At 59.9% G+C, this 14,656-nt stretch overlaps 1 protein-coding gene across 3 annotated transcripts in view; it reads right to left on the bottom strand.

Annotated features, from left to right (window-relative positions):
* Positions 1-14,656, bottom strand: part of HDAC4 (histone deacetylase 4) — a 286,142-nt gene that overhangs the window by 30,702 nt on the left and 240,784 nt on the right. For 2 of the 3 annotated variants that reach the window (XM_032636830.1, XM_032636829.1), the window contains exons 16-19: positions 14,193-14,313; positions 6,909-6,955; positions 2,978-3,085; positions 826-881 (exon numbers count right to left, since the gene is read on the bottom strand). In XM_032636830.1, the coding sequence (XP_032492721.1) occupies positions 826-881; positions 2,978-3,085; positions 6,909-6,955; positions 14,193-14,313 (332 nt within the window). The remainder of the gene's footprint in view (positions 1-825; positions 882-2,977; positions 3,086-6,908; positions 6,956-14,192; positions 14,314-14,656) is intronic. The other variant, XM_032636831.1, reaches the window with a different exon arrangement.

Here is a 14,656-nt window from a genome sequence, read left to right as displayed (position 1 = left end):
CCTGAAGCCCAGCCCCGACGCCCTCACTGGGGATTCGAGGCGGCCGAGGGCTCCGCCGCCCGTCGGCTGAAAGCCAGGCTCCCGGTCCAGCACTGCCCCCGCGCTACCTGCGTCTCCCCACAGCTCTGTCTGCACCATCCGTGCTTCACCAGACGACAAACCAGCGCTCCTTCCCCCAGCCACCGCCCGTCCCCTCGTCCTGACGACCCACAACACGGTGTCTGTCGTCTCGGGGCCCGAGGGCGAGCCCCAGACATCACGCTCGCTGAGGGTTTTCTGCGTCCACTCCGCGCACAACTGCCTGGGTCAAGTCCTGTGACTGCCCCCGGGCGGCTCCTCCTCGACCAGGATGGACCCTGAATCCGCACGTCAACCCCACCACCTCGGCCAGCTTCTCATGTGCACAGTCAGGGGTGTCTACAACCTGAAACACAGGCCAGAGAGCTGACCCCTGTGGTCGTGACCTTGGGACTTCAGCCTCGCGGTGCCAAGCCGTGAGCAGGTCAGCTGGAAGGCCACATGTGAGCAGACCTGAGGCCTGACTCTTAAAGCTCTAGAACAAGGAAGCACCACGAGAACTCCTTCTGGGGCAGCTGAAGTTCCCTCTCCCAGGCCTGACAACAAGACTCGCTTCTGCACACATGGCCTCCCATTCTGCACACCTCCACACGCTGCCCCCTGCATCTCTTCACCGGGACCAACCCTAACCAACTAGAGCTGCACGTACGGTTACGCCCCGCTGGACTGGCCTCTCGGGGACCGTGCATGGGCAGGCGCGAGAATGCCACAAGTCCCCTGCCCGACAGTGACCGCGTGTGTACTTACATGGGCGTGCTCTCCTCCGCATGGTGTCCTGGGGGGCGGACCACGGCAAAGCCATTCTACGCGCGACACCAAAAAGGAGACATGGGGACAAAAGATTGGTTTCAGGTCAGTGAGAAAAGGCAGAGTGTGCGTGAGGACACGGTTTCCAGCTGCCTTGCGGGCGCACAGACGTAGGGCAGGATACAGGGCTGGCTGTGAGCACTTCAAAGACATCTAGGTCCCTTCTCTGAACGAGCCCTGCTGGTTATCACAAATTACTAAGATAAAAGGTGAGTCCATCCCCGATTTTCTATCTTTGACAGCCTGCTGGCAAGGCTGGGAGCTGCTCAGCTGGGGAAGCAGGGCAGGAGTGGAAGGGGCACCGTGGCCCCCCTCTGATCATAACCAGCATCCCCAGGAAGCAACTTGACGGGAACCCTGGACGCAGATGAAACGGAGAAGGCTCGGCCGCTGCACAGATGCCGTGCCCTAGTTTGGCCTTAACGTGAATCTCTCTGCTGTCAGTGCAGCTCAGTTCCCAGGGGACTGAGCTACGCAGAAAACAATCACTAACGCTTAGAAAGAAAATCTCAGAGGCTGGAGAGGAGCTTCAGCCCCCACCCCTGCTTAGGACCCCTGAGTCACTTATGCTTTAAAAGAACCATCTGCAAACCATCCTGCAGCCACCATAATAAAAATGGTTTAGACCGGCACCCCGGGTCTCACAAGCGCAGGAAGCTGTGCGATCGAGGTCTGTAACAGAGACCCATGGGTCGCGGACCACGCTGAACGGGCGTGGGAAGTGTACCCAGCCGGCTGCAGAGACCAGCTCGCGGGGGGACGGGGGGACACACTTAGTGGGAGCCCTGCCTTGGCACGCTTGGCGCTGCCAACTATCTCCCCTCTCCTGCACAGGACCCAGCGCTGCGGTTCTGCATGGCGACATGGGCCCCAGGGGTCCCGTGCCCCGGGGGCCTTTGCATAGCAACCCCAAGGCTCTGTGCCCTTCCCGCGGAGCTGAGAGCTGACCGGCGGCGGGCAGCGATGGCGGGTGGCCTTCGGGTACGGTAGCAGGAGGAGGCCCGGGCACACACGTTTGCAGGGAAAAGGAAGCTCCGTGTCAGTGCCCCAAAGCAGCAGTAAAACTTATCAATTTCATTAAACCTCGACGTCTTTTTAACACCCGTGCAAAGAGATGGGGAGGCGTGTAAATAACCCGCGGGGCCGTCACCTCAAAGAAAACGACAGACAGTGGCTGTTGTCAGGGGCGGGATTTGAGCTTTCCCGTGAAACCGAGAACTCTGGAAAACTTGTATTCGGCCCAGCTCTTCCCAGCACTGAGAAGACCTTCCTGATGAGATGGGTGGTGACATTCACGGTTTCAAAGATTGGTGATGCTTTGGACACCGTATAATAAAATGTGTCAAGATTTGGAAGACCAACGTGATCCAGTGAGCCCCTATTTCCAAACAACTATGCACTGTGCAAACGTCAGGATAAATGACTGGCTCCACGTGCGAGGCTGACGGAATTTCTTGTACAGGAGGACAAGCTCGCTGATGCTGTTCTAGGGTCCACACTGCAACTCATCTTCAAGAAGCTGTCACTTGTTGAATTTTGGCAAAGCATCAAAGAAGAATGCCCACGATTATCTGGAAAAGCTATTAAAATACTCCCCCTTCCCCAGTTCTGCATCTGTGCGAGGCCAGACTTTCTTTGTGTGCTTCAACTAAAACAACACGTCACCAGACACGGAAGCAGAAGCAGGTGTGAGTCCAGCTGAGCGACTAAGGTCTTCTTATTATATTTAAATTAATAAATAGTTTAAAAGCCTCAGTTTTAAACTCTAATGAGTGGTCAAGGCTGATGACACAACTCATAAAGACAAAAGCTCTTTGGGATTTTTCAGCCACTGTAAGGATGTAGCATGGTCCCGAGATCAAATTCTTTGAGAAATGCTCTATCACTACACGTGTTTTCACAAGCGTGGGAAAAGTCCCCTTGGGTTCAACAGTGGTGACAGAGCTGGGTCCGCCCGTACTCCCCATCACAGCCACCAGGTGCCTGTCCAGAGGGGGAGCGAAACGGGCGGGCTGTCCCTCCCTCCCTCCCTCCTCCTCTCCCCCCACCGGGCTGTGTCCTCCCAGGACCCCTCCCGCTGGTCCGCACTGACCTTCAGTTCCCCTGTGGCCACCTTGAAGACCAGCTCCACCACGCAGCCCACGGCCAGGCGGGCTGCCCCTGACGAGTGGACCTCGTTCCATATGGTGTCACTGTCTACCTGTGAAGACATCAGGCCCGCAGTAAGGCCGGCGTCCTTGGTCAGAGTCACCCCCCATCACGGCCGGGTGGCCGTGCAGCCAGGGGCCCCTGTGCTCTGCCTCTAAAACCAGAGCCTGCCCTCTCTCCTTGACCAATTACAGAACGTACCCAGCTCACATTCGGGCTTTTTTTTTTTTTGAAGACATGCCAAAAAATACTGAACAGAGAAAGAACAGTGAATGCACCAAAAATAGCACGCCTGCGTTTTTACCCCTTTCTGAGGTGTCACTTCTTTTCTCAATTGCTCCAAAATACTCCATGCCAGGAGTCACAAGGTCAAGGTTACCTAGTTCCCTGCTTTTTCTAACTGCAACTGCAGCTGAGTTACACTCACAATTAGCAAGAGCAAACGTGGCAAGTGTTAGAATTAGAGGTCCCTCGGAACGATGACTTTATTTCATGCTGAACTGAAGGAGAAGCCCCGTGTGTTTGACAGGAGTCGTTAACAGGGACGGCATGTGGAAGGGTGAGGGGAGGAGAATCCAGGCTCGTGGACACACGCCAGGGGGCTCAGCCCAGGGGATGGCACACCTGCCCAGGTAGCTGTTCCCCTTCAAAGAGAAAAACCTGTGTGTGGCACAAACCTGTCAGGTAACTTGTTTGTGTGCTGGTTTATTTACTTACACATTAGATATATTTTTTAAACTCTAGCTAACGTGGGCAGGAAGGCAGACACAGACTTGACGAGTCGGTTCTGCGGAGGCTGAGTCTCCCGTGGGAGCCTGGGGGGCAGGGAGCAGGGGCCACGATAAAGCAGGAGCCCCTGGTTCCAGGTCAAGGGTGCTGCCATCCCCAGGGCAGGGCAGCTGGCGCCTCGCCCGCACACACCTGGGACTCGCGTGCCCTTCCCGTGGGTGCCTGAGCCTAGAGAGGGTTCTGGGAAGCTGTGAGGAATAAGCCCTTCCACCTGCAGCGGAGTCGGCCGGGCCTGGGTGAGACCCTCCTTCCCATGGCAACCTCTTCCAAGCGCTGAACGCTCGGGGCCCCGGACACGGAGGCTGAGCCACAGGTGAGGGCCCGGCACCCCCTCTCCGGCCCAGCCAGGGTCAGCGCCCAGGCCCCTGCCCACCTGACAAAGGCCCTGATCGTTACGTGGCGCGGATGGATTTCTTTCCATGAAGTCTTGGGGCTTCATCTTCAAAGCGAGATCATGTAAAATACATTTATGAGCAGCTCGAGCTATTTCCTGAGGAGTGTTATTCCGTGAGGGCTCTTCTTTTCAATGACCAAACCTCTGTGTTCTTTAAATAGCTTCCAAATGTCAGCAGAACGCTCTGTACTTAGCGCACATTCAACGTTCAAAGACCGGCTTCTGCTCTAAATAGTACTGCACCGTTCTTCACTGAAGTAGCCACTCAGCTAGAATATCCTGGACCAGTTGCTGCAGCCGAAGAACCAATTCAATAAAACCAAAGCGAGAGCTGGCAGGAGGGTCCGACCGGTTGCCTGGGCCTCGCGAGAGGCCGTACCCCTGAGCACCGAAGCGGGTTTGGGCAAAACTAGGCAGATTACTCCTCCTCCAAATGCAATGATTTGGGTTTTTAGGCTAAGTAACCGGAGCCAGGTGGGGAAAGGGACTGACCCTCCGTGTGCTCTGAAGGGTCTCTGTGCTCTGCTCTCCTCCCGCATGACCCCAGGGTCCACAAGGTCCTGTAACATCGTGTCCAGGGTGAGGGACAGACCCCCAGCCCCACTGCAGTGTCTCCAGAGAACCTGACGGCACTTTCCACTGCTGCGGGGTCTCAGTCCCCCAGCTTCTGGCCACCAGCTCCCCAGGGACCAATGTGGGATGGTCGGGTTGGAGCCCCGAGTTCCACAAGTACGAGGCGGCCCTGCTTGGGGCACCCCCAAATACAGAAGCAGGAAACAAGGGAAAGAGCCACGGGCTACACTCCACAATCCCTCCAGCAAAGACGGAGACCAGGTGAAGACGGGGGTGGGGAGACCCCTTACAGAGATTTCAAGTGGACGCTCGGGGTGGCCACTCTGGGTGGGCCACGGACCTTAGAAGCCATGGCACTCGGGGTCCCCAGGGCCTACCAGGGCAGGGCTGGGAGGGAAATGCAATAATCAGGAGGTGAGCAAAACAGAAGTTTCTCTTATTTGGCTTGGGAAAAAAAGGTAAAACCATTTAAAAGCTCCATTACAGAATCTAGATGTTAATTCAAGTAGCTTCGGGGGAAGCAACGCACCCTCTCCTTCCCTGCTTCACCAGCCGACCTGCACCCTCCCAGCCACACCTGGGCCCCTGGGGTCTCCTCTGCTTCCCTGACAACACCCCGGGGGGCTGGCCCCCAGCTCTGGAAGGAGATTCAGAGGCCCAAGAGGGCTGCAGCTGCACCAGCGACATGGCGAGTCCACGCTGAGCCAGGCGGGAGGGCTGGCACTGCGATTCTCTGCCCTCCTATCGGGGCAGTTATAGAAAACAACTGAAAGGGAACAATCCCTTGAGGCGCCCTATGGTTCGCACTTCCCACTAATTATTCTGATGGGCTCCTCTCTCGACCGGGTTCGACTTGGCGAGATTTTCCACGTCTCCGTGTTCCAGAGCATTTTTGTGTCTGGATGTGGAGGGGGGCGCTGGTAGCCTGCTGGGGGCTGGATCCGGACTTCACACCGGGGAGGGGCCACCTGGCTCAAGGCCCCAGGCCCAGTACCCATTGCGCTTTCATTTGCAAACTATAAATCCTGCCTCGCACAGCGTGCCGCTGCAGGGCAGTGCAAAGCCAAAGCCTTTTCAAGTCTGGCCAAAAATTCGCCCCGCATTAAGAGACTGCAGCCTCTTTACAGTACAAAATGCAATAACTCTAGGAGGCCCTGGTGGTGGTATGAACAAACGCCGTTTATGCTCTTTCTGACGGGATAATTTTCAAAGCAGCGATTTTTGTAAAGACTCAGGAAGAAAACAATTTTGTTTCATTTCCATAACGGAATCCAGACCCCGAGCTTCACCCTGCGCTCTGTCGTTATGCTCACATTCGGCTGAAGCGAGCTTCCAGCCGAGACGCCTTTGTTGTCCACTAGGTCCTCCGGCCTCTCCGTGACCGAGACCGGCTGCAGCACTTCCCGGGCTGGGGAGCTCCACGGCTAGCAGACTGGCCAGGAGGGGGCTGGTCCTTGCCCTCACCCTCCCTCATCCAGAGGACAGCAGGGGGCGGGGGGACAGCCCCTCCTGATTGAAGGAGCAGCTCTGGCTGCGGAGACCTGGCCTCCGCTGCGCTGAGGTAGGGGTGGGTGCCCAGATGGGTTCTGCGCCCCCATCCCGGGCAGGGAAAGCCCAAGTTAAATCAAGATGCTGGTTCTCCTGCGTGTCTACCTGCCCAGGTCTGCTCAAGAGCTCCATCTCCCGGAGACACAGCTCTACCCACCTCACGTGGCCCAGAAACCTCATGGTCAGAGCTGCACTTGGGGCTTCGGGTTGGAGCTGGGATATGGGATCAACACACACCCCGTGAGGTGATGGATTCACGACCTGAGCCGGGACGAGTGGACTGTTGCTCGGTGGGTCAGACGAGACAGGCCCACACACCAGATCCCGTTTCCTAAAGCCAGCCGTGGTGCCAGACGACCTTCCCCGGAGGAAGGTGCCCCAGACCCGCCATCAAAACGCTCACAGGCTCACAGGGCCTTTGAAGCCACACGTGTGAGCGGTGGGGCAGCCCCGCCCAGCAGGCCCTGTTTATGGAAAACTCCTGGCAACAATTACCTGCTCTGCGATTTCTGTGACCACCAGGACCCTGAGAACAAACAGGACATTATTTACACATTAAAGAAATACTTACCCCGACACCACCGCAGGGCAGCCTGACAAACACCGATGTTAGCGAGCCTGCAGGGAGAAGGAGAGCCGAGGTCAGGTGGGCAGGGTCAGCCGGCGCCCCAGCCTGCAGGGAGCACGGCCCGGCGGTGCCTCAACAGCGCTCTGACACTTGTGGAGGATGCACAATGCGTCCCACGTACGCAGGGGCAAACGGTCTTCAAAGGTACCACTGTATCACCGTGTGGCCGGTGGTGGGTCCTGGGCTGAGCGGGCCCAGCCCCTGCGGAGCCCTTGCATTCTCCATGGCAACAGCCCACTCCTCACGGGGTGGGGAGACCCCACGGAGGCTTCTGCTTCCAGCCCGAGCTGTGCACCTGGCAGGGAACCACCCTGAGCTCCCTGCCCCCGACACTGGCTCTCAGCTCTGAGCTCTGGCCGCCCTCCCTAGCTGTAAGCAAGAGAAAGAGGCCTGGGGTTAAACCCCCGGGGTGAGCTCTTTAGACACGGAGGGGTCTTTGGGGATATAACAGCAGCCCTCTCCCCATGTACAAGTGTTCCGAGTTCACTGGGACGGTGCACAGCTAAGAAACCACACAGCCTTGCACCTGGCCTAGGAAGGCCTGCCCGGGGCCCACGCTGCAGACACAAGGCCCCCGTCCCACGAGGCTCAGGCCTGCCTGGGTGACAAGAACGGGAACTGTCTTCTTCCTCAGTGTGATCCGGGTGCTGGCTGATGACTAGCCTAAAACCTGCCTGTCACGCAGGACCAGAGGGAGGCGCAGCCACCCAGCCCCCCTCCCCAGGCTGGTGGGGTGTGAAGCCACTGCGACCCCCAGGCCTTTCCTGGCAGGTTCCACAGCCCAGCTTGGGAGCCTGCTTTCTGGACCTGGCAGAGCTGGGCCCGGTGCTGGGAGGGCTCACTCCCAACATTGCCCTCTCCCCAGCCCGAGCACCAGCTCTGCTTGGGTGGCCATGAGCTGCTCCCGGGGCCCCAGGAAGAAAGCAGGCCTTGGGTCACAGGGTCTGGATGGCTCACCAGGGGAGCAGCCCTGGTGAGGTCTGTGCCCACCTCATCCCGGCTCCTGGCCTGGACCACACACTGTGGACCCTCCCCGTCATGCCCCATCCCCTCCGAGATGCCCGGACGGTGGGTCCTGCCCCGGGCCTGCCCTGCCTGCGCCCACGGCTCTCCTTCAGGTCACCCCCCCCGCCCCGGCCACCTGCATCCCTGTCTTCTGACTGTGGTTCCCCTGCCGTGCCTTCTGACATCAGTTAAACTGATTCTCGCGGAGCCACGCAGCCTCTGGCCCCATCCCCGTGAGGCTGGGGGCATGCCTGCCTTCTCCTCCTTGTGCCACGACTGCAGGGGAATCAGCGGGTGCGCAGGTGGGTGGAGGGGCCGGCGGGCAGGGAAGTGATGTCCAAGGAGAGCAGCCCTGGGAGGGGCTTGCCAGGCCTGCCCTGAGCCCCCCGTGGGAGGTCCTGGGGCCGGAGGGACAGGGTGGGCTGCAGTGCATGACGGGGGGCGGGGGAGAGGGGAGCTGGCACCACGCTGTCCTGCAACAGATTCACCCAATGGCCTGAAGCAGGGAGGGTGGCACCAGCCCCCCGTGCCCCCATTGGCCCTGCCCTTGACACGCGGCAGTGGCTCTAGGTGACCACGGGCTGGGAATGGCTTCCAGATGGTTCTCGTAACACTAACTATTCCAGCACACAGGAACGTGATGCTAGGGACGTAAGAGCTTTCTCCCAAAGAATCCAAGCGCCCGTGTGTGTGCATCCATGTACATCCATCAGTGTGTGTGTAAATATGAGTGAGAGGGGCTCTGCTGAGACTGGATTCCTGTGTTTGAAATTACAGACTGATGCATTAAAACCATAAATCATCTGAATATTTTGATTTTGCTCATTATCCGGCCAGGAAAGACCACAATGATAAAAAAGGTAGAGGATACCCCGAATTCGGACACAAGCCTGTGCTCGGATGGGCAGCAGGGAAACAGGGAAGCTGTCCTGGCCCAGAGCTCCGGAGCGGCCCAGCGGTGGCCTCTCTGCACAGCTGGTCTCCCCCGGGCCCCGGCCGCCTCGGCCGAGGCCCCAGTTGGTCAGCGAGTCCCTCCCCCACTGGCGTCCTGTGTTGCGGGGCCACCACTGCCTAGGCCAGGTCACAAAATGTTCAAGCCGAGACACGGGGGTCTGACGCTTGAGGGGCACCCTTGCTCTCCCAGTCCTGGCAGGTTAGCTGACAGGCAGGCTGGGGTGCGGACGGGCGCTGGGGGAAGATGCTGGCTTTCTTTCCGCCGCTCCTGCTGCTATGCTGTGAGCAGAGGGTCGCCTAGTAACCCTTCACCTGAGCTGGGAGAGGCACTCATGAGGTGCTCTGCAGCCCTGGGTCCGCACTCCTCAGCCCCCAGGCCAGGCTCCCTCCCCAGGTCGCTGCCATCAGAAGATGAACCCTGACTTCCAGGAACACCTCCGGTGGTGAACAGGTAGCTCCTGCAGCCCGGCCAAGCTGTGTCACTGCCCCACACTCACTACACAGGCCTCTTTGCACAAGGCTTGGAAATTTGTGGATTCAATTAAAGAGAGGAAGGGAGATCACCCAGTAGTGTTTAAACACCACATCAGGGTACTGTTAACATCATCAACTCGTACCATGTCTGGAATAGTCAGACTGATATACTGACGTTAGAACAACCATCAGAAATGTAAATAGGTCTCAAGTGGTAGGAAGGTATCTGCTTGGGCATCCCCACGGCAACGTGAGTAGACTTCACAACACAAAACTCAGTAGGAGAGAGAAAGGAAACAGAACGGGTTATACCATTATGGTAAATGGAACACACACTCACAGTATGTGTGTTTGTGACAACACACTTGGCTCATAAAAGAAACACTAAATACACTCCCGTGGCTGCCTATGGGCGGAGCGGGGTCTGAGATGGTGGACGAACACTTCAACAAAGAAGCCACGAGCAGCAGAGGGGCTTCCAGGGACGGAGATGCTGGATGAACTGAGGGGGATCCCCCACGTGGTCACGGACACGGCTTGGCGGGAGGAAGGCGCCGGCTCCCGGCTCACCCACCGTTTACTCTTCCCCGAGGACTCCCGGCTCCGGCGTCTCTCTCATTTCCGATCACCCCTCTTAAGCCCAGTTTGGAACCAGACTGGAAGCCTCACCCGTCCTCCTGGCGGGGAACCCGAGCCTCCGTGCCTGCAGGGAGACCATCCTCCCGTCACCCGATCCCCTGCCCCATGGAGCAGCGCATGCCTAGGAGACGGGCTTGCAGAAGGACTCCTGGCGGGCTGACCAGGGGAGGGATATGGAGCGTGCGTGGACCCTGGGCCACACGGTGCGTTCAGGGGAGGCCGGCTGTTCTCAGGGCTGAGGCCCCCGGATGCTCCTGGAGACTGCTGAGGCGGGGGCTACCGGTCCTGGGACCCACGGGCAGCCCCTCCCGTGCGGGAGAACGGTCCAGGAGCCGGGCTCTGCGTTTCCTGGGGGATCCCGGGGCCCTGCCGGACGTGCCGGCCTGAAGACCCTGCACTTGGCCCACTTGGCCCCTCCCTCCAAGCCCGCTGATCTCCCCCATCCACACCGTCCTTGTCCTTGATGCCTCCTTTCCACAAAGCCCTGCCTGGGCCCAGGCCAGACCCCGTCCTCTGGGCCCGGCCGGCGCTCTGTCTCATTTCTGGACATTCTTGCTCCGATCCACACCCCTCCCTGTGCCTTGGGCTCAGCCTCTGGGCTCTCCCGGGTGTCACCTGTCCTCCGGAGCCCTGGGCCCCTTCCTGGGGGCAGCCGGCTTAGATCTCCCTGCCCTCCCGAGTCCATGACTCTGGGTGTGGGCCCTGGGCACTCCCAACAAGCCCTCTCAGTTCAGAGGACACAGATGCGTTTTGGGGGCACCAAGTGGAGGACGTTGTACACTCTGAAGAGTCTATTCCGTATCTGTGTCCAGTCTGCATCGTAGACGCCCCTCGGCCGAGGGAGAGAAGAGAGTAGCGTGCCCCCTTCCACCGGGAATGGGGACCCCCTCCTCGGGCCAGTCGCCCCCATACACCTCCTGGTTTCCTGTGTGTTATCCTAAACCACGTGGCCGAGCTTCGGAAAACCAAACTGAGTATCAGGGACGAACCTCGCTGAGTGAGGACACAGGGCCCTTGGGGGGCAGCAGTTCCCGGGACAGGAGCCGTAGGGTCTACTTCCCTGGAGTCCACGTGTGTCTGCAGAGCAGGGCTCACAACAGCCAGGGCACCTGGCCGGGCCAGGGACCAGGCCAGGCCAGGGACCAGGCCCGGGACGTGGCCGTGGGGGGAGCAGCTCTGGAGGTCTTCCTCGGCCCACTGTGACCACACCCACTCCCGGGGGCGGGCGAAGTGAGCCCCCAGCTGACCCAGGCAGCAGAGCCCGCGTGAGGAACACTGGGGGCTGCACGGCCAAGACAAGAGGAGACCCTGGGCAGGCTACCGCAGGTCCGGCTCGGTGGACACTTTGGCGGAGACAGCCCAACAGGAGGCCTCTCAGCCACACTGGTCCTGGCTGTCCTGGGGGCTTCCACATGGGGAACGGGTGGCCTCCTGACCTGCCTTCACCATCCTCGGGGGGGCCTCTGTGACTGACATGGCTTTGGTGTTTTTGTCCCCCCCATCCTCGGGGGGGCCTCTGTGACTGACATGGCTTCGGTGTTTTTGTCGCCCCCAGTTCACATGTTGGAACCCTTACTCTCAACGTGATATTAGGGGGTGGGGCCTTTGGCAGGTGATTAAGCCATAAAGATGGAGCCCTCGTGAATGGGGTTAGTGGCCTTATAAAAGAGACCCGGGAGAGCTCCCTCACCCCTCCCACCATGAGGACCCAGCAAAAGGCACCAGCTGTGAACCGGCAAGAGGCCCTCACCCACCATGCTGGCACCCTGAGCTCGCATGTCCAGCCTCGGGGCAGGGAGCAAGCCTGGACGTGCCCTGATTCACCCTCATACTTGACCAAGTCTGGCTGGGTGAAAACTTCAGGCTGGAAAGAACCTTCCCCCAGAACGGGCCAGGCGCTGCACTGCTACCGAGGGGCCTGACGTCGTCCTGGTTCCTGGCAGACCTGGTCCCCTCCCTGGAACATCGCAGCACCCTTGCATCTCGTCCCTGCGCTCTGAGATTTCCCAGCGGTGCTCCCTGGCAGGGTTCTCGCGGCCGGCGGCTGGTCCTCCGGTCCTGGAACCTTCTCGTGATCACCCCAGATGCTTTCCTTTCCTTTCCGTGTCCTCCGGAAGCCCCTGCTCCCTGGGCCCTGAGTGCGAGGAACGCTCCTTGGATTTTCTTCTTGTCTCCTGTCTCCTGGTTTCCAGCTCTGGTCACCTTCCTGCTCCACTTTCCGGGACCTTGACTCACCGTTCCTTCCAGCCCCAGGACTCGATTTCCGTGACCATGTTTCACTTGACTCTCTGTTCTGTTTCTTCCCTTCTCTATGGCCCTTGCTCACGTTCTGTGGATGTGGAATCGCCCTCTTTAAGGACTTTAATGCTGTTCTTGGCTCTCTCTGCAGCGCCCCCCTCCGGTCCCCGCACCCACCCAGGAGTCTGGTCTCCAAGCTACTGCTGAGCACCTTCCAAGGTGCCGATAATCCTTGGTCTTCTGTTCGTGGCCCAGAGTGAGGACGTAAAGCCGGCGGAAGGTGCGGGGACACGGCGGGGACACGGTGGGGACATGGTGGCCTTCTGAACCATCAGCACCACGTCAAGGACCTTAGGGGGCCATCTGCTGCGGGGCCCCTGATGACAGCTTCCTTTGGGCTAGTCAGTCCCTGAAGGAGGTCCCCATCTCTGCCCGGGGCTAAAGGTCAGCGTGCCGGGAGCCCAGCATGGGGCGGGGGGGTGGTGGCCTCACCGTGCTCTGTGCCTGTGTCTGTCCCAGCCCAGGGACCCTGTGCCTTTCTGTCCAGGGCTGTGGGGTTGGCAGGGCGTCGGGACAGAGGCCTCTCAGGCCCCTGTGGCCCGGTCCCCTGTCTGAGCCCCGCCTGTCCTGCACCCCGGGGCCAGGGCCCCTGCGGTCACTGTCCCTGGGCTGTCCGAGTCAGCGGGCGGAGGTGGGGGTGTCCGTCCCCGTGCCGCTCTGCAGCCCACTGCCTGGCACCGGCCGTCCAGCCCCGGGTCTCCTGCTCCTTCCCTGCCTCCCAGGTGCGAGGGTTTCTGTCTTTTAAAAGCCCTGTTGCCACACACGACCCCCACTCCCCCCAGGCCAGAGCCCGAGTGTCTCCTCGCGGCCTCCGCCACCCCAGCTCCCCGCTCTAGGGGGGCTCAGCGCCTACCGGGAGCAGAGCAGAGGAGAAGACGTGCTCCCCGGGCGCGTGAATGAGTGAAGGGGAGCATGAGTGCCCGGGGAGGGAGCACGGCCGCGCTGCAGGATCCCCAGGAGGGTCAAGCCGGTCCAGCGCAGGGCTGGGCACAGAGATGACCTTCGCAACACCTGGCACGGAAACCAGAGGAAACAGCGCACAGCCCACCCCTTCCCCCCGCCACATCTGGGACCCCAGCGGCTGTGATTCCTAGGCCCCTGCTGCCTGCTTTGGCTCGGCTCAGGGAGGAGCCCCAGGGGGCTTCTCTCCCCAGGGGGCAAAGGCAGGGATGGGGAAGGAAACCCACGGTTGGCGACTGCCCCAGTTCCAGGCAGGGGGAGGGAATTACCCAGCAGCGGTCCTGCCCGGAGGGGGGAGCCTGGGGGACCCTGCCCTTCTGTCAGACCCCCCCTGCCTTATGGGGAGACTCTCACCACCTCCCAAAGCAGAAGATGCCTGTTAGGAAGCTCCTTCCGTCAGGCCCAGATCCCGCCCCCTCATCTGGGGGGCTGCCTGCCAAAGCCGAAGCCCCTGGCCCCCGGGGAGGAGGGGCCAGGTGTGGGGCGGGGGGCTCGGGTTGCCACGGTGCCCCCCCCCGAGCCTCGAAGTGCGTCCCCCACACCGACTCCAGGCCCAGTGCGGGGTGGCCGGGTGGCCTCCAGCAACCCAGCTCTACTGTTTAACATTCTGCAAAACCACTGGTTCTCAGCCCATTTTCTCCCCAAGACACCGGACACAAAGCAAGAAACCCACTGCCCACGTGAATGCCGAGCGTGGAAATCTCTCCTCCGGCCCCTCACCTGAGAGCCTGGCCCGGGCACCACGGAGAAGGGTCATCCCTGCCCCAGCTGCCCGCACAGAGCCTGGTGGGCGACACGCGCCTGTGCGGCGGGGGGCATGCAGGTGGGGCGGGGCCTCGGGCGAGGGCAGGGCTGCAAGCAGCCTCGGCGGTAAAGGGAAAGAAGGCCTTGAAATACCTAGGAGTTTCTTACTGTCCAGTTTCTGCCTGTTGAGGGGGTTCGTGCCGTAGAGCAGGGCGTGCGCCTCCGAGTGCACCGTCTGCAGCTCCTCCAGGGTGGCCTTGCGTCCGCGGATGCACTGCGGGGACAGGACAAGACAGGCTACTGCAGGGGCGGGCCTCGGCAGAGAACCGGCACCCAGGAGGAGATGAAATTCTATACGGGCACGAGCACAAAATTATTTGGTTATTGTGAAATCCAAAGCCAACATCACCTGATGCGACATTTGAAAAATATTTAAGAAATATTTTACAGGGTTTGCACTTTAATTAAAACTTAGGAAAACGTTTTAAAAAAAGATCATTCCAGCCTTCAACGCTTTAACCTTCACAGTCACACAACTGATTTGGCATCAAATTACTGCTTGGCTTTCCAACTGCCGGGGTCTGGTCTTAAAAGAGAGACGAGCTGCCTGGGGGTGG

This window comes from Phocoena sinus, chromosome 7, assembly GCF_008692025.1.
Source record: "Phocoena sinus isolate mPhoSin1 chromosome 7, mPhoSin1.pri, whole genome shotgun sequence".
NCBI lineage: Eukaryota > Metazoa > Chordata > Mammalia > Artiodactyla > Phocoenidae > Phocoena > Phocoena sinus.
This window is presented reverse-complemented; position numbering and strand designations above follow the sequence as displayed.